Below are 27,970 nucleotides of genomic sequence, written 5' to 3' on the forward strand. Positions count from 1 at the left end.
TCCCCTCCTTGTGCTGGGACCTGTCTGTGAGTGTAGCAGCTGAAGTGGGCAGGAGAGAGGCTGTTCTGTGTCTTCCTCCTTATTTCATGTGCTGCTGCTCCCGAGGCCTGGCTTGAAAAAAGCAGGACATTCGGCTTAGACAGATGGAGGGCAGGGTCATTTTCAAAATGAAATGAGTGCACAAATCACACTGTGAAATTGGCATGACCATCACTGCTGCTGTGATAGACCGACTTTTATTTAGTCTATGACAGGCAGTTGGGGACTAGATTAGTTTTTTGGGGGTGGTGAGAGACGGCCCTTTAATTAATGATAGAAATTCTGGAAAGCAATAAATGGGGTGGATTATTATAAAATGTCATAAAGGATCATTTTGTTTCCAACAGAATCTTGAAAAGCTTAGTGTATTATACTATTTCTAGCAATAAGAAAGCATTTGGTGGTTGCAATAAAAAGATTTAGTGCCTCATTGAAAGGAACTAGACTTTAGGAAAATGGTATTGGACTCAGGGTGGATTTTGCTGCATAGGGGGAGGCATGTTTACCACGTAGAGGAATTCCATTCAGGCAAAATGTATAGGAGCTAAACTCACGACGTTAAGTCCTTCATATGCTTATGTTTCTGCCTGGTGAAATGTGAGATGATCAAATTCCATATTCTATTTGTATGTATAATCTATTTCACATTCTCTTTTTAAATTGTATAGTTATTTTATTAACACATTTGGGGATTTCTGTGCTTTCCAAACTTCTTTTTTTAACTGTGACCCTCATTAAAAACTACTTTTGAAATTGTGAATCAGTGTACACACACGAATACAACTTAAGCAAAAGTTTCAAGAAATAAAACATTTGTTGTATGTGATGCACTCTTGATTCCTTTCTTTACTTTTCTAATCTGTTATTTTCGACTCTGTTCTGTTTCTGTTCATTTTTTTAAAGGGGTTGTCCTTGATCCACCTATTGGTTGTCAGCATTTGACGAAAACGCTTATATTTTGGGGATTATGGTGTTACTATCTAAACTAAGTTATGAGGGAGAGCACAATAACATTATGGTTTATAAATGGAATTACCAGAGAAGGCACAATCATGGATGCTGGCATTTAAAGAAATCAATCAACCATGCAAACCAAAAGCTACTCTAAGCCTCTGTGTTTATGCAGTTCTCTCAGTACCAGGACCAGGTCCTGCTTTGCTTAACTTCTCTCATTAATCCTTCCAGCCCTTCTGTGAATTAGGTAATTCTTACTGTTCCCACTTGAAAAGCACGGACTGCAAAGCACAAAGAAGCCTGTGGTTGCCTCTGCCACCAGGTGAGGACTGGCGATTGCTTAAGCTGTCCAGCAGGGGACACACTCCACCTCTTCCTGCTCCCCCGGGCACCTCCTCTCCAGTCATTTGAATTGGCTTTGGATCATTTGCTGCAGTTTGTTCTAATAGGACAGGCACAATGGTGTAAGAATTTTAAAGTTTAAGCACCGAAGCCGTTGTGTAATTGTATGGCGTCAGTGGCTGGCGGCCCTGCATTGATGCAATCCCCCTGTGTAATCGCCCATGCAAATTTGAGCAATCTGTAACAGACACAGGAACCCACATTGGGCTGCAGATTCTTCCCCCTCCAGGAAAACCTCAATAATTCGGAGAATGTTTTGTCATCTTTAAATGCTCCGTGGACAGGATTATCCCACTATCCCTCCCACACAGGCAGACATCACAGATCGAGACAAGGTTAATGGGTTAAATTGACAGAATTTAAATTGTAGGTATTTGGATGCATGCTTGCCTTGGTCAGCTGTTTATCACCATTCTCAAGAGAAATAAACATTATCCCAGAGCTCTAGTTAAACTTTAAGCCTTTTATTAAAAACACAGACATTTAGGTGTCTTAAAGCAAACTGGTTCAAAATTATGGATTAGTTGCTTGTGAAATGGCCAAGCAGTCTAAATAATGATAATAATGTTCTTATAATGAAACATCAGCTTGGAAAATCAACACAAAGGGAGTGACTTCAAACAACACAATTGAAGACATATTTCCCTTCTTTTGTGTAAAATAATAAATAATAAGGAAGTAAATCAGTAGGGGATCTTTTTTAGATTATAGTACATCCAAATAAAACGGCAAAAGCATTTTTCCCCAAGGGAATGGAGTTGACAAAACCTAAACTCCAGTTTCTATACACTGCTGTTTCTGTTTTTTAAAAATTCATCTAAATATGATTAAACTACATTTAAGGGGAAAAATCGAGATTCTAATACACACACATACGCAGGAAATGAACACAAAGATAAATGATGGCTTCAAATAACACATTTTTTATAGCAAACACTTCATTTACTTAGTAAAACATACTTCTGTACCAGTGTGTACATTCAACGACATTGGTACAGATATGCTACCCAGGTAAGTAACTTATCTTCAGCACTGTTGAGAGATGGACTAAATATGCAAGAACATTCAAATTTAAATTAGAAAAGATGTACAACCCAAATTGCCAGCTGAGGGAAAGGTACCCGAGCAATGTAAGCAGAACGTCAGGCATTGCTAAATCCAAGTGCTCACCAAGAAACTCCCCAGACACGCCATTTTAGTTCTGCCGTCTGTGTGTTTTATTCTATTATTGCTCCCTTATGGAACGTACGAAATTTTGGCCTTCTTGTAGTCAGACTCAACCTTTAAATTTCCTGCTACATTTGAGTTCCTGGAGTTCTTAGCATGTGACAGAACAACAGCTTCAGAGACAACTATTCTGAAGCAGACGATGCAACTTCATGACTTTGCATTGCTAGGGTTTTGAGGGTCCCAAGTTAGGTTTTGTTCTGTTGCTTTAATGAATCCTTTTTGAGTGTTTATTTTTTCCCAGCCAAAACATTTTTTTTTAAGATTTAAATCTTCCTTTAACATGTTTAGATTTCTGTCCTGCTTGAAGGGAGTTGTTTCATACTATTATTGGGGATGAAACTGTATTTTATCTTTCTGTAATTCATTAAGAGTCATCAGGAGAAATGGATTTGAAAATAATTCTCCCACAAAGTAAATTGAGCAGACTGTTTAATGACCTAAGGTAAGTGGATAAAATATGAGAAATTCTGATACATGAAAAAAGCTGCTTAATTCCTGTATTAATGTTAGATAGTGTTACTTCACTAAAAAATTTTAAAGATTATTTCTAACCCAACCCAACATGTATGCAAATATAAAATACTTGGAAATATGTAGACAGAAAACACACGTGCAGTTTTAATTTCTTTGGACTCACTGTATGAATTTACTTCTAAATTAAATTGACTACTATTTATGGGATATTGATATGAGGTAATCTAAAATTGTCCTTTTTGAAATAAAAGGGTATATTTTTAAAAAACTGTACTGATGATCATATTTTTCGTGATCACTAAAGGCAGGCTCAGACGTGTGTGGCAAGGATGTTTTTATATCTACACTACGTACGTAACTTTTTATTTTATCTTTAGTGAGAAGGTGACTTCTTTGCTCCTATTTTGTTTGAGAAGAGTAAGTAAATAAGACAGTCATATGGACACATCTTTAAAAGGTAAATACAGCTTGGTCCTTTGGTGTAGACATGAACTGAATGAAAGTCAGTGCTTTTATTTCACAGGTGGAAAACCCGAGCCCTATGAGTCCCAAGATAACAGGTCCAGCCGATGGCCAAGCCAGCTGGGAGCCCCATCCACTGTGCACTGGGTGGTGCCGTTTACACTTGCCAAGCTGTCCCTCTTGGCCGGCATGGCCAGCTACATTGTAGGCTGTGCATGTGTTATCCACATACTACTAATAAAAGAATAAATAGCCTGCCTGGAAAATATACACTTCGGGGAGAAAATAGGATGAAGTCATTTCAACCGTCAATGCCAAGAGACTGGAGGAAGCAAACGTCATCTGGTCAGTTGGAGGCTTTCTTAGAAGGCTCCCATTTCAAATGCCTTCCTCCAGCAGGAAATAAACACTAATTATAGGGACTGGGAAATTTTCTCTTTCTCTAATTTGGAAAAATAGGACACACAGGTAACCACATGTAGCTCAAATTCTTGGAAAATTCAACATTATTTAGAAAAGGGATTTAAAAATACCTCAAACTCCCAAGAGTTCAACCTCTAACCCTGTGGGTTGCTGGCACCAGAAAGGCTGCTCCCCTCCTTTTCTACTGTTTCATGGTCGTGGAGGAATAGACCCAGGGCATTAGTCAGCAGTTTCTGAATTTGACCCACCATAGGAAAGATAACCCCGAGACAGGAAAAATAGATGGAGGCAATTACAAACAGCCACTTGATTGATGGTTGACATTGTCAGGGCTCCACTGTATGGCAGATTGCAATGGTGTTGAACTCCCCTTGCTACCAGTGGACGTTGCTATTGGCAACCGTGCAGTGAAGCCAATAAAAAGGCAAGGAAACGAGAGGAAAATTCAACCTTAGTGGAAGCCGCAGGGTTTGTGCTATAAATTACGTTCCCCTTAGCAATATGCAGCATCAACGTTCGGGGTGGCTACAGTGCTTGTAGCTGCCTGCAGTCTCCATTGGACCCGGGGTCTAGTTTTATCATAAAGCGCATGCTTTCAAACGTTGCTCCAAATAGACTGGCATGCGTCTGTCTGGGCTATTTATTTATTTATTGTTGGGGAGGATGACAGATGTGGGTTCATCTCTGCCTCACATGGACTGATTTTTCAATTCCCGTTTGTGATATAAACAAGATGTGACACAATAGCTAGAAACACCTGCAGTGCTTCCGAGCTGCAGACACACGACCAGGGTCTGTCCCTACCTCCACCCACCCTTTGTTCCTCACCTGAAGGAGGGAAGACAGCCCGGCAGAAGCTATTTCCTTTACAGCATAGTGATTCAGAAAACTGGCTTAATAAAATCCATAAATCTGAACAACCTTCTCTTACCTGCTCTGCGGAGGCAGTTTTGCCTGCACTCATTTTCTCCTCCGGTTTCTCCCGTCTTCCCTGCAGAGACAGCTGTAAAGGGTAGCAGGGAACATTATTTTTTAGGGCTCCCACTCCTTCCTCCTCTCTTTTGTCAAACCCTTCCCTGCTCAAGTATCATTCTTTTCTAAGCAATTGATGACAGGATTCTGGACCTTCATTTTTTGGGTTAGAAGTGCCATTTCTCTTTGTTTGGGTTGACTTTCACCTCTCCTCTGGCAGTTCTCTTACCACCTGCCTTGGTCCCTATCTTTATTAGTCGTTTTCCTTTGCTTCTCCTCCTCATTTTCTTTCTTCTCCTTTCCTCCCACTTGCTTGGTTTATAATTTTCTTTTATTTCTGGCCATATAGAATCTTACTTCTTCCCTACTAATATCTGCTCTTCCCTCATTTCCATTTTGGTACCTTAATTTATCCACTCTTTTTTTTTAAAAAAAAAATTGAAATATAGTAGACATACAATATTGTGTTAGTTTCAGGTGTACAGCAAAGTGATTAGGTTATACATATACATATATATTTTTTTTCCCCAATTCTTTTCCATTATAGTTTATTACAAGATATTGAATATAGTTCCCTATGCTATACAGTAAATCCTTGTTATTTATCTATTTTATGTATGGTGGTGTGTATCTCTTAATCCCATACTCCTAATTTATCCCTCCCCCACTTCGCTTTGGTTTTTACCCATCCTTGAAACATTTCCTGAACGTCTACTATGTGCCTGGAAAACAATGTCCTTGGTAGAGCTTGGCCCCTATTTCTTCAATATTTGAGTAGTAAAGTTAATAACTGATACTGACCAGTAACAAGAAGAACAAAAATGGTTTATAAATTTTCGATTTTTCAGAGCTGGAATGGACTTCAAGAGTCATCTGGTCCAGGGATTTTTTTCAAACTCTTCAGCGCCCCCTTAGGGCCACCATGTATGTAATCAAAGAGGTAAGGATTTGTAGGGGCTCTGGCTCCCCCAACCCTCAAACCCTCAGAGGACTTAGGCTTTTAGATGTTTTATATCAGTGAGGTTATTTGTAAGATTTATTTGAACAAAGAGTTCTAAGGTTAAATCATGTTTGAAAATAATTTCCTAGTGTAATCTCATTTGACAAACAAGGAAAACACCTGGGAGAAGTTAAGTGACTTGTCCCAATCCATCTAGTGCATAATGCCAAGGCTAGGGTGTAAGTCTAGCCTCCAGGCCAGTGCTCTTTGGCTGAGACCTACCATGTCCTCACTCTCTCAGCTGAAATGGGGAGTAAAGTCGCTTTTCAGTCATTGCATCTCTTTATTATAGCTTAAGCTTACCTATTATAAATGTAGTTTTCTATAGAATATTTGTCCTCTACCCAGTCTGTTATTTCTTTACCTTTCAAGCATTATATCTTAAGCTTAAAGGAAAAATCCAAAACTGGGGACCCCTCCATTTGGCATTAGGTTTGTACTGGTAGTAACCTTTAATTTTATACCAAAACGCATCACTAGGAGAACTCAAGGTAGTCAGTGGTCATTCACCACAGCTCTGCTGTGTCCTGTGAAATGTCTCACTGTTGGAGACAGTTCTGAATGTCCATGTGTACTTGTGGTAAATCCACTTATAGATTTGTTTTCATCCTTACTTTAATTAAAGTCTATTAATCCATTTCTTCTGGGAAGAGGAGGTCTACATTGAAGACTGAATTAAAAAACTGAAAAGAAGGACCACAATCCCAGTGCAGTGTTATGAATCTTGTATGAACACCAGTCAGACAAACACATTTGCTGTCTTTCTACTATGGGTCTTTCTGGAGAAAACTGGGAATGGTTGGTAGTTGTAAGGATAATATAGTTTATCTTTTACGTAGGCAATTCTAAAGGCTCTGATCCATCATTAAGAAGCTTTAGGATTAAAAATAAAATATCTCTACAGAATACAAATTGGGATTCTTGGGACAGCCTGGCACAAAATAGGGCTCAGGAGAGGATGCAGAGGCAGGCATTGTTTGGCTTGGAACAGACAGAACAGCCATACACAAAATGAAGCCGTGTAATGACGTCTTCACTGCTGGGTGTTCTCTCGGCTCAGAGTAAGCAGGGTCAACTGTCCTTGGGTGCTGGATCCACAGAAGTCCTCTGTCCAGAATCTTGGGCTCAGTCCACACGTGTTCGCAGGGAAAGGTGAGGGTCCTGGAGTGTGCTCCCTGCCCCCCCCCCCCGCGTCCTTTCTGCTGACCACAGCCAAGGTGAGAGCCCAGGCACCCCCCACCCCAGCACATCCCTGAGACTTTACGTCTGTTCGAGCTCAAAGGAACAAAAGAACGATGTGGCGGGACCGCAGCTGGCTCTTCAGGACACAGTCATTTTGTAGCCGTGGCTGACCTGGAGGGTTAGTTTCTGTCCTCCCCGGTGACCATGAGGCTGGCAGAGGGGGGAGAGGCAGCCGAGACTTGCAGCCTTTTCTGGTGCAACTCTTCCCACTTACTTCTGTTCACAGCCACCGAATCCAGCATCGGCTTCAGTTTCACATTGACCTTCACCAACGCCTAAAATAAAACAAAAGCAGGTGGAGGAGAGGAACCGGAGTCACTGCTGTGATTTTCTAGCTTTTATGTGTGAGGAGAATGGAAACTGCTGTAAGAAATGGAAGTGATGATTTTGGTAAACGTGAGCTATTTGCAAGAAATAACTATGCGCTTAACGCCACTGTGTTGCATTAATAAAGCTCATGCAGAAAATGAAAAAATACCACAGGTGTCTGTGTACTGCTCCAGGGGGTGTCAGCCAATTTGATTATGATCCTGTTTTAAATCCACATCAAACAAGACAGGAAACAAAATATCCAGCTCACAGGAGTCTACTAATATGTGTATCTTTGCCTGCTGGGAAGGGCTCCAGGCCTCAACAGACCATGAACTGAAATTTTTACAAAAATAAACCTATCATTTGCTCCACGATAGATGACTCTGGGTAGACTTACTGGAATGAGAAAGGCCAGGTCAAATCCTGAAATGAGCTCATTTTTAAAGCAAAGGATCTGGGAACTGTAGTAAAGGTACAGAACAACATGAGAACATGTATGGAAACAGACACTAGAGAAAAGAAAAAGGCGTGGAAGAGAAGGGCCAAGGGAAAGGCACAGGAGAGACGAGGGAGGAGAGAATGTAGGGTGTGGCTGGTGGCCGACTGACCACAAGGCTAGTGAAACTCAGAATCCAGGGTCCTCCCATGCGGGAGACCCTTCTAAGTATTTCCTTTTGGACTTAATTTTGTGTTATTTTTTTAAAAGGTTCCCCTACTCCCAAATGGTACAAACTTCCAGCCTCATAAAACTTGGATCGGCCCTACAGTGGAACAAAGCAATGAATAAAACAAGGATCATGGCACTGTGGGGGGTTAGCCCATGGAAAGGTAATGGTCCCACTTTATGCCTTGGGTCAGTGTTCGGTGGCCACAGATTACACCCCTCGGTCAGATACCCTGCTGATGTGTCCTATTCATCACAAGGGGAACAAAAGGTGACCCTGTGACTTACCACCGCGTTGCAGCATACCTCTAGAAAAGCCTTCTCTGAGCACGACCTGCGGTTAGCCGGTGCGCAAGAGCAAAGTCCTCCAATAGCAAGAACAACTCTTTCTGTCAAGGATGGAATTCCCTGCAAACTGTCAGGAAGAGCTGATGTAGCTCCTCAAATAACCCTCCACTTCCCGGAGCTTCAGGGATATGAGTGAAATGTAACTAGATGTAAGATAAGTGGGGGTTGAGAGCCCAGGAATCATCAGGGCTCCTATTGAGCGGTGAGCCCTCCACCCTGGCCGAGCTGGTGTCCCTGCACGTTCAAGGCCCTTCCACTGAGCATATTCCCTCTTTGATAAGCGATATTTATCACACCAGACAACAACATCTGATTTTACTTTTTAGGGGGGAGGTAATTAGGTTTAATTATTTACGTTTATCAGAGGTACTGAAGCTTGAACCTAGGACCTCGTGCATGCTAAGCACACACTCTACCGCTGAGCTATACCTTCCCCCTAATTTTAAGTCAGATGTGTTTGTTATTCCATATGATAACAAATCACAGCAATATAATAACATAGGCAGTGATCAAAATCCCCTTTACTTGCATGAGAAAAATGCAGGTGTCTGTTTTCTGCTCAATGTAGTGTTTTTATTTAGACAACAGTGTGAGAGGTGGTGACGAATGCCATGGTTTTTAGTATAGTTTGGCACCGGCTTCTCTTCAGTCTGATCAAGGCTTTTAATTAAACTGACTACTATAATTCCTATGGAAATTAGTGTTTACGTTATTTTCCTGCTACAAAAGCATTTCTTTAGAACTTAGTAGTTTTTTTTTTTAATCCCAGGAGCACAAATTGGAATTTTTTTCTGCATGAAATGTAATTAAAAACTCATTTGATTACTATAGTTCTGGCTCTGTTTTACTTATTAAATTCCTGTAATCAGTTTTCTTTTATGAAGCTGCTGGGAAATGATCTCAAAAGCAACACATTTTTCTCTTCCTTGGCAGGTTCCCGAGCATTTACTAAATTACATTCATAGCACCTGCCCATGATTCGAATTACTCTACCAATTTATTCCTTAAACCGTTTAAGTTTATTTGGCTTAGCCCCAAACAGATTGCTTTCCTTTATCTAGCTCTTTGTTCTCCGTCTTGCTTCCTTTGTGTTGAATAAAAAAAAAAATTGAGGTGGTGGTACATACTTCTCAGAATTCCTTCTTCTCTTTATTTCATATTCTCCTTAAACATGGAATAGCCACACTGGAATATCATTTTCCTCTAGTCTGGTGCTGGTTCTAGGCAAAAGTAGGAAGAATCTCATCCTGAAGATTTACCCTTACATCATAAATCTGATACACAAAGGCAGTTAGCTGGGAGAATATGGAATAGAATATTAGGAAGGCAAGGGGTTATCCACAAACCTAAATCCCAAGGTTTATGGTGATTATGCGCAATGTACCATCAGCAAGAAAATTGCTCCCAGGGGGGAGGGTGTAGCTCAAGTGGTAGAGCCTATGTTTAGGATGCACAAGGTCCAGAGTTCAATCCCCAGTACCTCCTCTAAAAATAAATAGACCTAATTACCTCCCCCCACCAAAAAAATTAAAAAAAAAAAAGAAAAAGAAAATTGCTCCCAGTATTTAGAAGGATACAAGTATTCCTACGAACTTCTCACCAGCGAGTGACACCTGATGAGTTCTATGCAAATGCCACTAGTATCTGTCTCATTTGACGTGCTCTTCATTTAGTGAAAAAGGGAACACATCACGCATCTGCTCCATACACACACAGAGGGACTCTAAAGGTTATGTGCATGGTGCGATCGCCAAAAGATGCTGGGTCTCCTTTGTGACATCCGTGCAGCATGACCACTCACAGTGTTTAAACATGTCGAGAGGCAGTGAACTCACTACTGCCCAGGGTTTGGTGGTGGGGGTGGGGGTGGGGGTGTCAGGTTTCCTCTTTGTTCTGATTTTAGAAATGTTATTCTTTATATTGAGCTGAAAGCTATATCCCTGTGACTTGGACCAGTGGTTCTAATCCTTGGGGTGCTCTCCCTTTAAGATGGAATCTACTTTAGGATTGGTTTACTGACCTAAAAACCCAATTTGAGCTGTGCGGCTTATTGTCCAATGGGGCAACTGTATGGACATCACTGGGACTCCCCTGGCCCTTCACAGACAGGATCCTGGATACTGGCCCTATTAAATGCAGCCCTGGACATCTAGTCATCCAGGGGGCTGAGGGACCCCACGTCCTTTCTGACTCCATTCACAGTCCATTGCTGAGTCCACTTGTGACTGGCATGAACAGTTTATTCCATATTTTGTTATGCTCTGAATAAGTAATACCACATAGTCCACTGGATATGAAGGGTACACAACATACAATGTAAAAATCTCCCTTCATCCTCTGCCTCAGACACTTAGTTTCCTTCCCTAGATGTTATCAGTTTCCCAGGTATCCTTCAAGAAACATTTCATGCCTATGTAAGCATTTGTGTAGATTATGTATATAAGTACATCCATTATATATGCATAATGCATATATGTATAACTAAGTTGATTCCCTCACCTTTTGGGGCATTTCTTTCAGAGAGGGAGTGAAATCAGTTCCTTGTGGAACAACATTATTATTGATGCTTGAATGAGACTAAGTATACTGAGCAGAAATTAGCATCTGGAGTACATGGAGAGGAGAGGGATTAAACTGCAATTTTCTATTGCTGTGTCACTGAGTTTTTCTTCTGCAGAAATTAATCTGCCATGAGTCCCATCTACTGTAGTTTTCCTCTCAAAAATTGTAGTCTTCATTTCTAGAAGTTTGATTTAGGTCTTTTTTCTGTCTTCCATGACTGCTGATCATGCTCAATCTTTCCTCTACTCTTTTGAACATATAAAATATAATAAATATCGAAATGTCCTTCTTTATCAATTCTGTGAGCTGTATAATTTCTTAATCTATATTGACTGGTTTTTCTCATTATTATGGTCAAATTTTCTTGCTTTTTTGCATGCTTGATAATTCCTGAGTGGATATCAGACATTGTGAATTTTATGTTGTTGGGTGCTGGATTTTTTTCTTTTTTTTTTGCCTTTCTTTTTTTTCTCTCTTTTTTTATTGAGTTATAGTCAGTTCACAATTTTTTAATTTCTTTAAACAGTTCTGTTTTATTCAGGAATGTAGTTAGGTTACTTGGAAATAATTTGATGGGTACCTGAGAATAATTTGATCTTTTGAAGCTTTGCTAGGTGGGTCCAGAGCAGCCTTTAGTCTAGGGCTGGTTCGGCCTCACTACTGAGACAATAATCTTCTGAGAACTGTACCCAAAACTTCATATATTTCAAGATTTTTCTCTAAAATTCATTAGCATCTTCACCCAACTGCCCAACCCAGAAATCTATGGCTCACCCATAACATCTTCCTCTTCCCCCACATTCAAACTATCACCAGGTCCTCTCAATCCTACTCTCCATGTGTCAATCTATACTATTTCTAACACCCTAGTTCAGGCTACTGTCACTCTCTCCACTGCCTTAAACTTGCTGTAGCCTCCCACCTGGGCTCCCTGCTTCCGCCCTTGCATCCTGTCCAATCAGCTCTCCACACAGTAGCCATCCTGGAGTGGTCAACCAAAAACACACATCTAAGCCCGCTGCTCTCTACCCTGAACCTTTTCACTGGCTCCCATTTGATATGAATGTGTTGTAAGACCCTCCAGAAAAGGAGAATCGTGGTATTAGAAGAGAATGAAGTCTAGAAATAAACCCAAAAAAGAAAAAAAAAGCAATAAAGCCCAATGGAAAATTTGCATTACAAAAACAGAATTTTGAAATGCAAAATGATCCCGCTGAGTCTTCTAGAAAACCTGAAATACACATCTTTCTAGGCATTTTAACATTTTTCTGAGTAAAAAAAGTAAGCTAAACTCCACATGGTGTGTTTGGCAGGGGAGTAGCCGTAGTGTTAGTTACTACATGCGAGAGCAGATGGAGCTGGCGGTGGGGTCCAGATGGGAGGCAGCAGACAGATTCCTCCTAAACCTCACTCCTTCCCTCCCCAGTTCAATGGCCTTTGAAACTCAAGGCTGTGTAAAAATTAATTTGCATTAAATTGCTTAAGATAATGTATTAACTACTACAGGAGGCTTCCAGCAGTTTTTAAAACTTGCTTCGAAAACAAATAATCAAACAATAATGGTGAACACAGAAGCGAGCCAAGACTGCTTTGGATAAATGTTTTTACACATTCGCGTTAAAGATACTACCTTTAAAACAAATCTTTAGTGTGTAATTCACTCAAGTTGGAAAACAGATAATAATGGTTTACATATGGCACATATGTACCTATGTCAGGCACTGTGTAGCACTGGGTTCTTCCCAGGCTAGAATGGAGTTTAAAAGGCTCTAGCCTCATGACTTCTGTCCCATCTGGGGACAGAGTCCTTTACCCCACCAGGATTGTGGTATCTCTAACAGAGATTGCTAGTTGCCTTCCCAAAGCATTTTAGCCTCCCTTGAGCTTACGAATGGCCAGGGAGGTGCAAGCAGAATTCAGAAGAGCTTCTGAGAAGACTCTTGAATGGGAGTTTATTCAGCAGGGAGGTGCATCCTTTTGTCCTTGCTCTTATCTTCTTCTTGCTGCTGAAATAGTAACAAGAAAGCTGGAGCTACAGTGACCATCTTGTGACTATGAGGCAACCTTGAGTATAGCAGCAACCTGCTAAAGAAATATAAACAGGGACTGGGTTTCTGATGGCTACGGAATAGCCATATCCTAGCAACCTAGGATTTACTTCTCTGGATTATTTTTATCAGAGAGGAATGTAAATTTGTGTTTTGTTAAGCTATTATGATTTCAGATCTTTGTTATAAGTAGCTACAGGCAATTCCTAATTGAGAGAATTAATGGCAAGTTGTAGGTCTCTGTTTTATGGCTACCTGTGCAGGTGCCAGAGGATTCTAGACATCTTGAACAAACTGATCCCCTTCTTAGGGAGTATGAGTTACCCTTTTTTGGCAGTGGATTATAAGTGAACTGTAGTAGACAGCAGAGGCTATATACTGTCCCTGTACCTGTCCTCAGGTAACAATCCATTCCGTGTGCTCTGAGTGGGCACATAATTCAGACCCGACCAACAAGGGTGCCCCAGTGATTGGTGTAGGGATGCAGATGTGGCCCAGGTCAAAGCAATCAGAGGTCTCTCTGATTTACCCAGAACTACTGAAAATGAGCTTGTTTCTTCTTTCTTTGGTGTGATATTACCTACAGTGAACATGTGATCTTAGAGCTGCCAGGATGTGGGAGGAAAGCTTGGTTGAGAATGAAGCCAAAACATAACTCAGAGGCAGAGAAAAGGGGGTATCTGCCTTATAACAGCCTTTGAATCCCTGGGATCCAGCTGCATGCCACCCAGTCAACTGTACCTCTAAGCTCCTCAGTTGCTTGAGCCAACAAATTCCCATTTCTGCTCAAACTAATTTGAGGGAATTTCTGAGCTTCAAATCATGGATCTTTTGCTACTGTCCCTTACTGTTCTCTGTCACCCCCAGGAAAGGCTTGAGATTGAAACTCCCCACCAGACTATGAACTGATGGCTGGCATAAGGGTGTCTTGACTTCCCCAGTATAAAAAGTTGCTGCTAATGCTGGTTGGGCAGACTTCTTTACACAAGTTAACGAGGGTCAGGGGTCAGCGAGCACATAGCTCCCTTCTCCTTGCACCCCCAGAATCTGCCACACAGACTCTTCGAAAGGTTTGAAAAGGTTGCTCAGTCTTAACCTGCCATTTTATGGAGACTCAGAAGACACTAAAAGAGGATGCCAACTCCCTCTGGTGGCGAAGACAGCTGGCCTATGGAATTTTGCCTTCCAAAGAAGGCGCACTCAAAGGATTCGGGTGACAGCATCCATTTAGCCTGGATTTTTCCCTAAGGATCAGGTGAACTCAGACAGAAAGAAAAAACAGCAACTAGCTGTTATTTTCTCCTTCATCGGAGTTTGCTGTTACTCCACATTTATCACATCGGGGGCGATGCCTTTTCCAGTTGGGAAAACTCTTTTTCTATATGTGACATTAACTCGGCAGATCTGTTACTGTTCAGCAGTAACAGGTTGTCTAAGCCTGATTTTTGCAAATGCCAAAGAATGTTGTCAGAGCTTTCTGTTTTGTTAGTGATATCTGAGATCTTAAAATCAAAATAAGGTGAGATAGCTACTCAAATAGCAGTAAAGATGGTAAGACCACAGAGGTAAGGCTTAGGATGAGAGCAAGCAAGCTCATTAGAATCCAGTGTAAGAATGATTCAGACCTATCTTCAGAATCCTAAGGGGATCGTCTAGCCAAGTTACAATGATGTTTGTAGCATCAATGTCTAATCTCCTGAAAGCTGATTGCAGTACTAGCATTAATTTAAAAAGAGATCATTTTCTTTCCAAGGTTTGAAGCAGATTAGCAGTGTCTGTGAAAGTGAAAATACTTTATCGCAACTTTCTCTCCCTCTTTTCTTTCCCTTTCCATTTTCTTCCTAATCTCCCAGGTTACTTGTTTCACTTATTTTATTTATATGCTCAAGGAATGCTTTTGTGGAAAATGATATTTGCAAATGACCATTAACATTAGGAGTTATTGAGACAGGAATTTTAGTCTTTTGGGATTAATAGCATGGTTATTTCCATAATATAGGGCAAGAGTCTTAAACTCAAATGTCTACAGGGCCAGGCCAGCAAAGTTATTTAGTGAAATAGACTGCATGATACAGTTGGGAGTGGTGGGGTTTGTGGCCAACAGGGTATGTTACAGTTTTACAGACGGCATTTCACTGACTGAAACATGTCTGTGGGCTGAATGCATCCTGAAGGCCACCTGTTCGCTCTCTGTGAGAGACAGTAAAACACATCTTACCAAAGTGAACTAACTCCCGAGTAGCGAACGTGTCCTGTGTTCCAGGTGTCGAACTAGGACCTCTCCATTGGTGAGTTCATTAAACCTCACAACAATGCAGAGATTGCTGGCGTTGACCCCCTTTTGACAGATAAGGAATCTTAGATTGGGGAAATTAAGTGAAAAGAGCGGAAGTTTACATGGTAAGTGTACAGCAGAGTTGGAATGTGGGTCCAGGTCTGCCTGAGGACAGAGCCCATGATGTCTTCCCCATGAGGGGATCTTAGCTGAGACACTGGTATTGACACATGTCTCACATCTGACTGCAGTGTCAGGACAGTGGAGCAGCTTTTCTGTTCTGGTGTCCACGACACTGCTTCAGGACAAATTCACAGGAGGCAGGTGGCCTCCCTGAGTGATGAAGAAACACCACCTCCCAAACGCTAGGTGTCGACAGTGAATCTTTTATCTATGACTTATCTATTCTGGCCTACCCTGGGAAAATAAAAGAAGGGTCTTAAGTAGTAAATCACAGGCAGGTCGAAAGATGGCTTGTGTGCGTCGGAGGAAGGAGAGCCGTTTCTTCTGTTATAATGAACCCCTCTAGGATTCTGTCCTAGGTTATCCCGTTGGTTGGGTTTTCAGAGCAGACTGGTAGCTAATCCATCATGTTCACTATGTAGGCAACATCTGACTCCGAAGGAACCGGCTGCTGACCCAGAAGCCACAGCCTTTGATGAATGGGGCTTCATATAAGAGGTGGTTGGAACATGTAACTAAAACACAGCCACATGGTAACCATCCACCTCTCCACACACCAGAAGGTTTTCTGGTAAAACTATGCCCTGAGATATATATACATATCTATATCTATATCTATCTATATCTATATGATCTATTGTATTTTTTGCAAAATTTAATGTATAAAAAGGACCATTTAAAATTTTTAGTTTGTTGACCTGCAAGCATTCATATATTATACATACCTTTTGTATACTTCTCACGTGCCTTGAGTCCTAGGGTTCTCCAAACAGAATGGCTAGGGTGCCCGTGTGGGAGAGGGTTGTACAAATAAGGAGTTGTAATTCCAGGCCCTTAGTTCTAAGTAAGCTGCCATGGTACTCCAGAATGGATTCTGGAATACTTTATTAGCATTTCCTCTTCTATTTTTTAGCTGATACTTGAGAGTCCCCAAAGAGTCAAAAGACTAATTATTTGTGCTAATGAACTGCTTAGTGAGTACTGTGCAAATCTGATTCATCTGCATAATGACTGAGCATTTGTTAAACTCATGAGAGTTTACAGGTTGTCCTCACACCCAGCACCAAACAGGATGCAGATCTGCATAGGGAAGGGGCCATCAAAGCCTGTGCGTGCCAGTGCCGAGGATCCACAGAGGACCAGACCCAAAGCATCCATGAGAAATGCTTTGCCTTTAGGTAAACATCCACAGGGACAAAAATCCTCTATTATTTTGGTGATCTCTCTCCATAATGTAAGAGAATTTTCTTTTTCTTAAATTTACAAAACAATAAAGGAAGTGAGATTTTGGAGAGAAAGAATAAGAAGATAAGAAGGTAATATTTTACTCAAAACAACTGGGTGTATCATTAGTGGCCTTCTTTTTGTGCATAGAAAAGGGCCAGTCTGTCCACTTTAAGACCTGGTCGAGGGTATGTTATTATGGCTTCTTTAATTACATTGCTAATTCTCCCAAAGCCTAAGATCTGGGAAATGTTTGTATGTATAATAATATTTATATTAATATAAAATACAATAATGTTTTTATTACATTTTTGAAGTAGAGTTCAAGGAAGTGAACATTACAATTTTATGAACAAAAACTTCCTTATAGACAACATTTTCTATCTTTTCAATGTTGGAAAGTTTTACATCAATTTAACTTTCAAATTTTTATCATTTAGAATTAAATAAGCATCCCAATAAAAAGACAAACTAGATTTGGTTTTGAGCTGAATTCTAAAGCTTATGTGGGAAAATAAACAAAAATACCTAGAAAAGACTGAAAGAGTAATGCAGAAGGTGAAACAAGGTTAATCATTAAAATATATTGTAAAGCAATGTTAATTAAAATAGCATGACTAGGCAGACAGCAATAGAACAGAAGAGAAAGAGTAAAAATAAAATTTAATTTAAGGGACTTTGATATATGATGAAGGTGATCTTTAAATCATAAGGAAAAAAATTAGTCAAAAACTGATGGAAAAACTGGGTAGCCATTTAAAAAACTAAAGCTGGATTCTGACCTCACACTTGACATCCAACAAAATAAAGCAAAATCAGCTGAATCACAGATAATATAAAAAATAAATGAGACAATAAAATACTAGAAGAATTTCTGAGAATTTAAAAAATTTTTATAATTTTGGAATGGGAAAGTCATTCTCTGTATGATAAAAAATCCAGAAACCATAAATGATTCATGAATCTGACTGCCAAAAACTCAGTGTATTTCTGTACAGCATAAACAAAGTGAAAAGATAAATGAAACCTGGGAAAAAATATTTGCCACTTTTGCTACAGATAAAGGTCTACTGAGCTTCTACAGATCAACAAGACCACCAGCCCAAAAATAAATGGGCAAAAACATGGAGAGTTTACAGAAAAAAATACAAATGGTTCCTAAGTAAATAAATCTATACTAAAAATATGATAAGACTCATTTAAGTACAGCAAAAACAAATTAAAACTACAATAAGATAGATTTTGCACCATCATATTGGAAAAATTCAAGAAATTGGATAACACATTGCATTGATAAGAGTGTAAAGAAAGAGGCACTTCAGCCATTGCTGGTAGAAGTAGAAACTGGTTCAGACTCCACACAGAGAAAGTTGGCAACATCTATCAAAATTTCAAATGCCCACATGCTAAGTGCCCAGTAATTCCACTTCTGGTTACTTACCTTCAAAAAGATATAAAGATGATGCATTTACCAGGATATTTATTGCACATTGTTTGCAGTAGCAAACTATCAGAAACAACATTAGTGTTCATAAATAATCAATAATTAATTATTGGTTAAATAATTTATTCTACATCTTTAAAATCTAATCTTCTACAGCCATCAAAAAGAATGAGACAGCTGCTGTACAGACGCTGAAAAGGAATAACCCCCAAAACATATTAGGTGTAAGAAAACAAGGTACAGGGCAGGATATACCCTATATTCATCTAAGGGTATACATACATACATACCCACACATGCAGGTATGTGTGTATATCCATACATGAGCATCATGTGTGTATAAATACATATTATATATAGTATGTATAAAACAGAGTGTATAAACATTATGTATAAAAACAGTGTAAAAACACACTGTATTATACATCAACTACATCTCAATAAAAATAAAACTTTGTATTTGTGCTTTTCTATAGACTATCTTTGGATGCATACACAGAAAGTTGGTTAACAGAGGTTGTCCTGAGGGAGAGAAGTGGGTGAGTGGGGAACAGGAGTGGGAGGGAGGACCACTTTTCTCTAATTACTTTTGTGCCTTTTATATCTTTTGAATTCTGTTCACTGGACATGTATAAACTACTTAACAATAAAATATTTTAATCAAAAGTTTAACATGAACTGATAAAGGAACTCGCAATCTTTGATGGTGTGTTTTGAATTATGAAACAGTAAGTCATCTGATTGTTGATAAACAAGGCTTACGAGTACACGAATAAAAAAGAGAAATGCGTATTTCATAAAGATCAAAATCATTTAGTGCTTTGCCACCATAATTTGAAAATTACCGTAGTACCTTGATGCACCGTGTGCATGTGTTGTACAGAACCAGCCTCCGCCCCTCCATCCACATCACAAGTCAGGGCCGACTACCTCACTGAGCCTCAACAGTTCCTCTGAAACGCAATCAATGTCCCCTGCCTGGCCATTAAATAGATTTTGAAAAACTCTTCAATCCGTATCAGTCTCATATCCTTATTTAGTTCCTCAAATTTGCCCCCAGCTGGGAATTGTGCAGGCGACTGTGATTCTGTTGTGTTCACCACTCATGTGAAGGGCCTCATCCATCATCATTTCTAGGCCTTTTCTGATGCAATGTAGCTTGTTCTTTGTCTTTCTTAAAAACTGAATGGCTGTTAAATTATCCATTTATCTTCCTTCAGATTTTCTGTTCCGTTTCTCAGGCCCTCTCAGGGCTGTCTGTTCTACCTTGTTTGCTGACTTTTCATTCCATTTCCCCTGTTCTTGGAGGCATCTTGGTTCACCATGCTGTCCTTCAAAACAAACTCCCTGCTTCTGTCTGCTTTCTCTGTGTTGGAAATCTGCACCTCTACTCAGATAGATTTCCTTTTTTAAACTTTGCCCCTTTGGGAAAGCTTTGAAAGCTTGCAGATAATATGCTTCAAATTTTATACATGCACAGCAGGGTGTATTAGGACAAACCTTACACCAAAGGTCCAAATGCTTGGGTTCTAAACCTAGCTTTGCCACCATCAAGTCGGGTCACGAGTGACCTTTCAGGGTTCCGCTTTCCTCAGCTACAGAGGATCTGCACGCTCACGCCAGGTAAACATTGTAGTATTACCACAGCGCGTTGCTTCTGTCTGAGGTGACCCAATAAGGACCTAGGGTTTGTATGGCATTAGTGCCTGCATGCACCTCATGCCAGGTGGCAGCACGTCTTCCCGGTGAGGAGCCCAGATCTGAAGGCAGGAAAAAAAAAATCTAGGCTCTGTCACTTAATATCTGTGCACTCTTGGACAAGTTACAGAAACTCTCTCGCTTCAGTTTTCACATCTGAAAAGGGGGTTGACAGTAGGCTCTAACTTGCTATTGCTAGGGAATTAAATCAGATAATGCTTGGAAAGTCAGCCTGGTGCCTGGTACATAATAAATGCTTAAGAATCCTTGTTATAGACTCACTATGGCTTAGTGAGATGGAGAGTTTGGCTAATTATTATCCAAATTTCCAACAGAGGCTGCTGAAGCGTGGAGATGACATTAATGATAGTAACAAGGATAATGACTCCCCCAAACGGAGGGCTTTAGCGTACAACGTTTACTTTTCCCAGAGCATTTCCACATCCTTCAACGCCCTTGGTTCAGATTCTTGGAAAGTCTGATGTTAACTATCATCAATTCCATTTGCTCCAAGAAGAAAGTCACTTTGTAAGGCCTTAAAAAAGTAGCGGGTGGAGTTACTTTCAGTCAAACCGACAAGCCAGTGGTGACCACCATGAAAAGAAGGCTGAGGACAAGGAGCTGGAGGTTTTGTGAGTAAGGAGAGGAGATTGGGAAGAGGACGCTTATCAAAACACTCGGCCCTGATTGCCTCATCTTGTGTCTCTTGTCTCTCTCCCTCTGCTGCCTTCTTCTCTGTCTGTCTCTGCTCTTCTCTTTCCCCTGTCATATTCAGAGTTTTCAGCTGTTCAGAACATCTGTGGCACTAAGATCACAGGCGACACGTGAAGTCAAGGACTTAGAGAATCAGTCTTCATTTTCTGTTATTTTCTGGTTCAGTAGCTTATCCCTTCCTTTGCTGGTAGGAGGCGTTCAGACGCTGAAACTCCCCCTAATTCACTGGGGTGATTCTGAGCAGCAAGTATAACCTCCCTCGCTTCTCAGCCGTTAAATAAAGACAGAAATGCTAATGCGGCTGCAGGGCAGCTGAGGAATGGCAGGTGACTTCAGGGCACGCTGAAGTCACAGGATGCTGAGGAAATGCCAGATCTTCCTAGTAGCTCCATGACAGTCCACTCGTCCCTATCCTGTCACTCTCCTACCTTGGCTGTGTTGCTGATGGAGGCAGTCCCAGGGCTCTTGCAGCTGCCGAGTGATGACTTCCAGGCTGCTGCTCCAGCCTGGATGAGGGTAGAGGCTGCTGGCAGGCCATGTGTGCTGGGCAACGTGGCTGAGTAACAGAGACAATGAATGCAAATTAGAATAAGGTGCCAATAAAGGAAAATGCAGTGGGCCCCAGAGGCTGGAACATCTACCTCCTGGGGGCAAACAGAGGTTTTACAAGGAGCTTGTCATCTGAGCAGATTCCTACAGTCAGAGGAGGATTTGCTGGGGAGGAGAGGGGAGGGGAACCTGGCAGAGGCACCTGCTGGCATCCCGGGTGCCGAGTAGGAGGGTGTCTGGGGTCCAGCCAGTCATTCCACAGACTTAATTTCAACCACAAGTTCTCCCAATCAGTGCTCTCCGGTCTCCTGGATTGGCAGCGGTTACAGAGGCCGTTTGCCTGGCCATGTGGATGGCGGGAGATCCTGAGACCCCACAGACCAACTTCCAACCTTTCTTCTTGTTTCCAGGATCAAGCTTCAACTTCATTATTGTGGATCATATTGTGTCCCCTTCAAAAGACATGCTGAAGTCCTAACCTTCATGTGATCTTGTTTGGAAAGAGGGTCTTTGCAGACATAATCAAGTTAAGATGAAGTCACGCTGCATTAGGGTGGGCCCTAAATCCAATGGCTGCTGTCCTTATAAGAAGCCCATGTGAAGACACAGGGCCACAGGGGAAAGCATCATGTGAAGACAGAGGCAGAAGTTGGGGGTGAGGTGCCCACAAGCCAAGGAATGCCAGGGGTTCCTGGCAACCACCAGAAGCCAGGAGAGGCGCGGAACAGATTCTCCCTCAGAGCCTCCAAGGAACCAACCCTGCTGACACCTTGATTTCAGACTTCTAGCCTCCAGAACTGTGAGAGAATAAATTTCTGTTGTTTCTTGTATTTCATTAGGCAGCTGTAGGAAACTAATAGACCCCCTCTTGGCTGTACTTGGACCCTCTAAGTCCAAGCCTGTTCTTTCTGAAAGACAGATCAGCTCTCTTCCTGTTACTGTCCCCTTCTTCAGACATTCTGGGACATTACTTCCTTTCCAGCTTCCAGTATTTGAAAATATCTTATGTCCTTTCACATTCTGTCATTCTTGAGAGTTTATATCTTTTTTAAAAGAAATGCAACTTTATTATTTCCAATCACACTTAATAGCATTAAATAAATCAATAAAATATTGAACAAAGGTACTCATTTCACAATTATCTCAATCAGCAAAAAAATGAAAACACCCAAAAGTGGGAATGACTGAATAACTTATGACAAGTCACTGTTTGGAATACTAGGCTGCCGTTTCAAAGGATAATATGGAAATGAGGTTCGGGACATGGAAACAAGTTATGGACTTGATGTTAAATGACCAAAGCAGAATACACTGGGGTATCGGGTGAAAATGTGCTTGCATGTGGACAACAGCATGAAGGGGCATCATATGAAGAAGAGAATGTAAGTCCTAATTTCTCCAGCAGTCTTCTCTTGATGATTTTGGTATTCTCTGAAGCCATTTATGTTTTCTGTACTCCTCATTTTCTTCTCAGTCCTCAATAGCAGGTTGTTAACATCCTCACTTACACACTGTTCAAGGCACTGCAGGCTTTTTCTATCATGCTCCTCAAAATTCGTCCAGCCTCTTCCCATTTCCTAAGAAAGTTTATATCTTAAAAAAAATCCTATATTATTTTATTCGTGGAATTCTCAGAAGGATGAGGAATAAACTAATGAAGTCAATCCGCCATCTTTTACTGGCAACATCAACTCAGTTCTAGGTGAAAGCATTGGACCACGGACAACTTGACATAACATCTTTCTGAGAAAGTATTTCTAGAGTCACCCACTGAACAGAATCCATTAGCCCATTCGGTGCTCTAGTAATTGCTCTCCCCGGAATCTCTAGTCAGGTCCCCATATCTTCCGTTCTGAAGAATTCAGAGTTTCATTTTGTAAATGGGACCTTTATAAAGGTAGAGCACTGCCAGACAAAATGGAATTGCCTTTCACTTCCTCAGGGCAGTGCAGTGGGGACGGGCAGCAACGTCAGACCCACAGCACTTGGTGTCGAAATTCTGGCTCTGCTGTGCTCACTCTGGTTAACGCCATTAGTCTCTTTCGGTTTCAGTTTCCTTATATATAAAATTTAGACCATTAGACATTATAGGATGCAGAATGAGGTATTTTCTTCCTTCACAAAGTTAGGGTCAAAATAAATTGTGTATGTAAAGGCATTTTGTCAACTTTAAAATGTAAGCCCTTATCCAGCAGCCACCGTGGTCAGTTTTCAGTAAATGTCTGCTTACTGAAAAAGGATGCACAAGGATACCCTCGTACCCCTACGGATCTTAATGCTGAACTTCTTTTCCAAAATCTCAATCTGACTGAAGTCTTTAACTTCATTATAGACTCTGCTAACAGACGGCTGTTGGGCTGCCATGTTCATTGTACGTGAGGTTGCGGGCCTGGCTGTCTGATCACACGGCCATTTAGCATCTGCTTTCTAAGACGAGACAATGTACCTTGAGCTATTTATTTAATAGTTTCATGGCTGCAGCTCTGATAACCAAATATAAGAGTAGTGACAGCTGAGGATCCAGATACTGTCTCCTTGAACTCTCTTAGGAAACATTTCGAATCACACAGAGGATTCTGTCTGGCAATAGCATAGTAAGAGTGTTTTATGTTTATCTCATGCCTCACTACTCGGGAGCTCAAACAATGCTGACCCTCCAAATGAACCCTAAATTACAGAAATTTTGGAGATGCACTTAGGATGCCAAAAACCATCTTTAAAAGAGGCCTTATTTTATTTCCTAGTGAAGTATTCCATTTTTCTTCTCTTTCTCCCTTCTTCCTTCCCTCTCTTTTTTCCTCCCTCCCTCCCTTCCTTCTTTCCTTTTGCTTCTAAAGAGAATCAAAGAAGAGAGAGCCATGAGAAGAGGCAAATCAGTGTTTGAAATATGCTTTCTAGAGGAACTGGAAAGTAACTAAAGGAAAGACAACATTCCAAGCCTTGTATGGACTTGGGGTTAACTGATTTTTAGCTTCATGTTTCCAAGGCAGGACCACTTTGAAAAAGTTATTTGTATTGGTCAGCTGGATAGGGAGAAGTAGATCTTATCTTAAATTCTACCCTCAAAAGCCTTCTTAGGGAGTATATTATAACTCTTCTTATCAGATCCTAGCATTTTAATATAGATTCATGATGGCTGTTTTGAGCTCATAAAATGCACTTGAATAGAAATGGATTAAGTCCTACTGTACAAAGAATAGTTTTTTTCTTTAAGATAACATGAAATAAAACAAATTAAAGTCCATTTTATTTACAAGAAAATGTACAGAGAGCTGATCACTTTATCAAGTCAAACCCATTTTTTGGATGTGGAAAATTCTTTCCAAAATCAAAAAGTCTGGCACGTCAGGTAGTTCTTCAGGAAGAACTCTGAGATGTAGCCAAGGGTGTGAGATATGTTCACCTACCACATACCATGCAAGATGCAGGAAGTGACATGACCTTGAATGCTCTTTTATTAATGGGCCCTCTTTGCTATTTAGCACTTCATCTTACATAGCATATTATTAGTTGATGTTTGTACTGATAACTGTTAAGCACTAACGGATCTGGAAAGTCTTCCAAGTCAAAGGAAAATTGTATTTTAATCATGATAATTTAGTGTTTTATTGTATTGTAATCTCTTGAAATCATATGTATACCATACATAATTTCTCAGAGTCTGTGTATATGTGCTAGTTCTCCATATTAATTTAAATATTAAAAGAAGTAGAAGACCATATTTTTTGCCAATGTCAGATCAAAGAAAATTTCACAGATTTCCTAGTTGAAAAAGTCAAAGCCTTGAAAAATTCATGACTATAAACTGGTCTTTTTGCATTAGAATTAAGGGCCAATTCAACCATGATGAGAACTAAACCGCTTTCTAAAAAGATATCATAGGCCATATACTTTAGATTATGGGCAGGAATATAACAGTGCACATTATGCTGAAAGGTTTTATGTATTTATAGATGATAATTTTAAATGACATTATAGCCCAACTTCGTACATCCCACTGCTTATTAATTCTGTGGTACTGATCCTATCACTCACTCCCTGTTTCTTCATTCATTTATTCAACAAACAGCAGTTTGAACATGCTGGGCACTGTTCTGGGTACCAGGAATATGATGGTCCCAAGAGACTAGTCTAACAGGGAAGAGAGACAGAAAAGACAGACAGACAGAAAGATAGTCACAATACAGAGTGTTATGTGTGGTTATGAAGAGATGAGCAATGTGCCGCAGAAATGTTGGGGAGGGTGATAAAGGTTTTACAGAGAACGTGACAATTTGGGCGCCCTCTTCCAGGCAGATAGAAGAGGGAGGGAGGTGTAGGCAAAGGAAGATGGACAAAAGGGTTAGTAGGTCCTGTGCTTCGGAGCAAATGGTTCTCAGGTGATGGGAGATGAGACCAAGAGGCAGCGAGGGCCTCAGGATGAGAGGGTTAACCCCAGGAATCTGGACAGTATCTTACAGGTGGTGGAAGAAACCTGAGCTTTTTAAGCAGGAGAATGCTGTGATCCAATTTCTTTTAAAATGGAAGATCATTTTGGCAAAAGTTTGGAAGACAAGTTGTCATGGAGGGGTCTATAAATTACGTAAAACTGACACTTTTGAGTGTTAATATTTCCCTTCATTTGTATATTTGACTAATAGTCCATAGAACATTTTGAACAGGTTTTACTATTAGCACTTAGATTTGGGTGTAGCATATGTGACAACAATAATATTTTGAAAATATTAAACCCATGTATTTTCCTTCTGCTTCAGTCGAGATGCCCATGAGCTCAGTAGACTTGCCTCCTTCAGGCGAATGGTGGTTCCCATCTAGAAACAGCAAACTGTCATCATCCAGCTTTGACAGAGAATAACTCTCAGTGCTAGCTTTATGTGGTGAGGAAGGGGATTTCTAAATTCCAGAACTCTTCTTTATCTCTTAAGAACCAAGCCTGGTTAAATCAGAGCTTCAGGCTTTACTACAAAGCTCTGGCGTGGGGAATGCAGAGGAGACCATATACAGGTAGTTCCCATCAGACAAGGAAAAGGAAATTCAGAGACGTTCCACTGTGGGTGTTAGAGAAAGGGGGGAGGGTTGGAGGGAGTAAGGAGAGAGGAGAGGAGAGAAAGAGGGAGGAGAGAGAGAGACAGAAAGAGGGTGAGGAGGGGGAAGAATGAGATCAGAAGTGAGTGTTCTGGCTCTGCCTTCCTTGCAGGGTCGGGGTCCAATCCTGGGAGCAAGGGGAAGGCTTGTCTCTTGAATTTCAGAGCTTAATTCAAGAAAATGACAGAACTTCCCTAGAACAAGCTGGCATTACCCAGGTGGCATATTAGGACTGAGCAAGTTTGTTTTTTGTTTTTTTGTGGACAATAGAGTGAAGAGAAAGTAGCCGGGAGTCCACACGCGTCCCCCAGGGGCTAAGCCGATGGCAGAGACCTAGCTGCTGAGACGGAACCAAGAAGCCGGTGGTGGTTTGCTGTGAGAGGCTACTCCAAGGACCAGGGTCTGCGGCAGCCAGAGCCAGTGGTCAGGCCCTGCACAGAGTGCTCATCACACCCACACCACAGTCCCGGAGGGCAGCCCGGCATCACCCCACAGGCAGCAGGTGCTCTCAGGTCCTTCTGCCCCCAGTTACAGAACAGGTACAAGGACAGGTGAGCTTGCCTGGCACCTAGATGTCAGCTGGGGAGAAGGAGTGGTTCTGACTGGGAACAGTTCACATTTTAGTCTTCCAAAGACTTGTTTTATCCAGAAGAACTTGAGATACTTTAATTGTCAAGTTTAGGCACCAGTCCCTGAACAACCCCACTCATCACCAGGAAAATGTGGAGCCCGGTAGTTAAATTATAGACAATACAGGAAGTGATTTTCTTCCCTCCCTCACTCTTACCCCTTCTTTCTTTCTTCCTGAGTTTTTGGAGTCACATATGATGTCATTCCATATATGTCCCCGCTTTGTAAGGACAAATAAATTAGCCTCAACTATTTCTTTCTCTCATTCACAGGAATACTGAATGTCATAGAGAAAACACTTACAGGAAACCAATTTGAGTGGTATCCTATTTTTTTAAAGTACGTGATGAAATTGTTCCTCTCTCTGCCCACATTCCATTCCTCATAGTCTCTCAAGAGAAGATGATGTTATATTCTAACTAGTCACTCTGTAGCTCATTACTTTTTCTCTTTTTCAAAAATTGAACACAAAACATGAACCATCTGGGGAACACTGAGTTGTTTCTGAAGTACTTTTATTGGTACTCAGAAAAACTGTCTTGGAGTAGCGACTTACTTCCTCTTTTCCAGTTTATCAATTCTAACTCCCAGTTTCTACAATTTCAACTGTATCTCAAAGATTTTTCCTCCCTTCTTTTCAGAGAGCATATTAATAACTGAATCAGGTGGAATACATATTCCAAAACAACCATTACAACTAAAGGCAGAAAAAAAGTCAAAAGTTACAGTCATCATGACATTAGAAGCCCTGCCTGTTGCAGAAACCCCATGACACTTTTATTAGGAGGCAACACTCTTGCCAAATTCTCCTTTTAATGGAGAGAGAGAATTATTCTGGCTAGAGTCTGTCCAGGTCAAGCCCTTCTGCATTATCTGTCAAATACTCCAAAATCAAGAGCTAAACATCAGATTATGGTCATTAAAACATTAAATCCCTCAATCCTTAACAAACAGAAGATTTATAATGCCTCCGTGCATCATGGAAATTCTAGGTGCACTGAGGTTTGATTAAGTTAAGAATGAAAATAAAAGGGCA

General features: G+C 40.8%; 1 protein-coding gene across 1 annotated transcript in view; it reads right to left on the reverse strand.

Annotated features, from left to right (window-relative positions):
• Nucleotides 1-7,264: 7,264 nt before the first annotated feature.
• The window catches only part of PDE11A (phosphodiesterase 11A), a 359,091-nt gene continuing 338,385 nt past the window's right edge, over nt 7,265-27,970 (reverse strand). The window contains exon 20 of the mRNA XM_006210208.4: nt 7,265-7,473. Within this exon, the coding sequence (XP_006210270.2) occupies nt 7,318-7,473 (156 nt within the window). The 3' untranslated portion in view covers nt 7,265-7,317. The remainder of the gene's footprint in view (nt 7,474-27,970) is intronic.

This window comes from Vicugna pacos, chromosome 5 (genome assembly GCF_048564905.1).
Source record: "Vicugna pacos chromosome 5, VicPac4, whole genome shotgun sequence".
NCBI classification, from domain to species: domain Eukaryota; kingdom Metazoa; phylum Chordata; class Mammalia; order Artiodactyla; family Camelidae; genus Vicugna; species Vicugna pacos.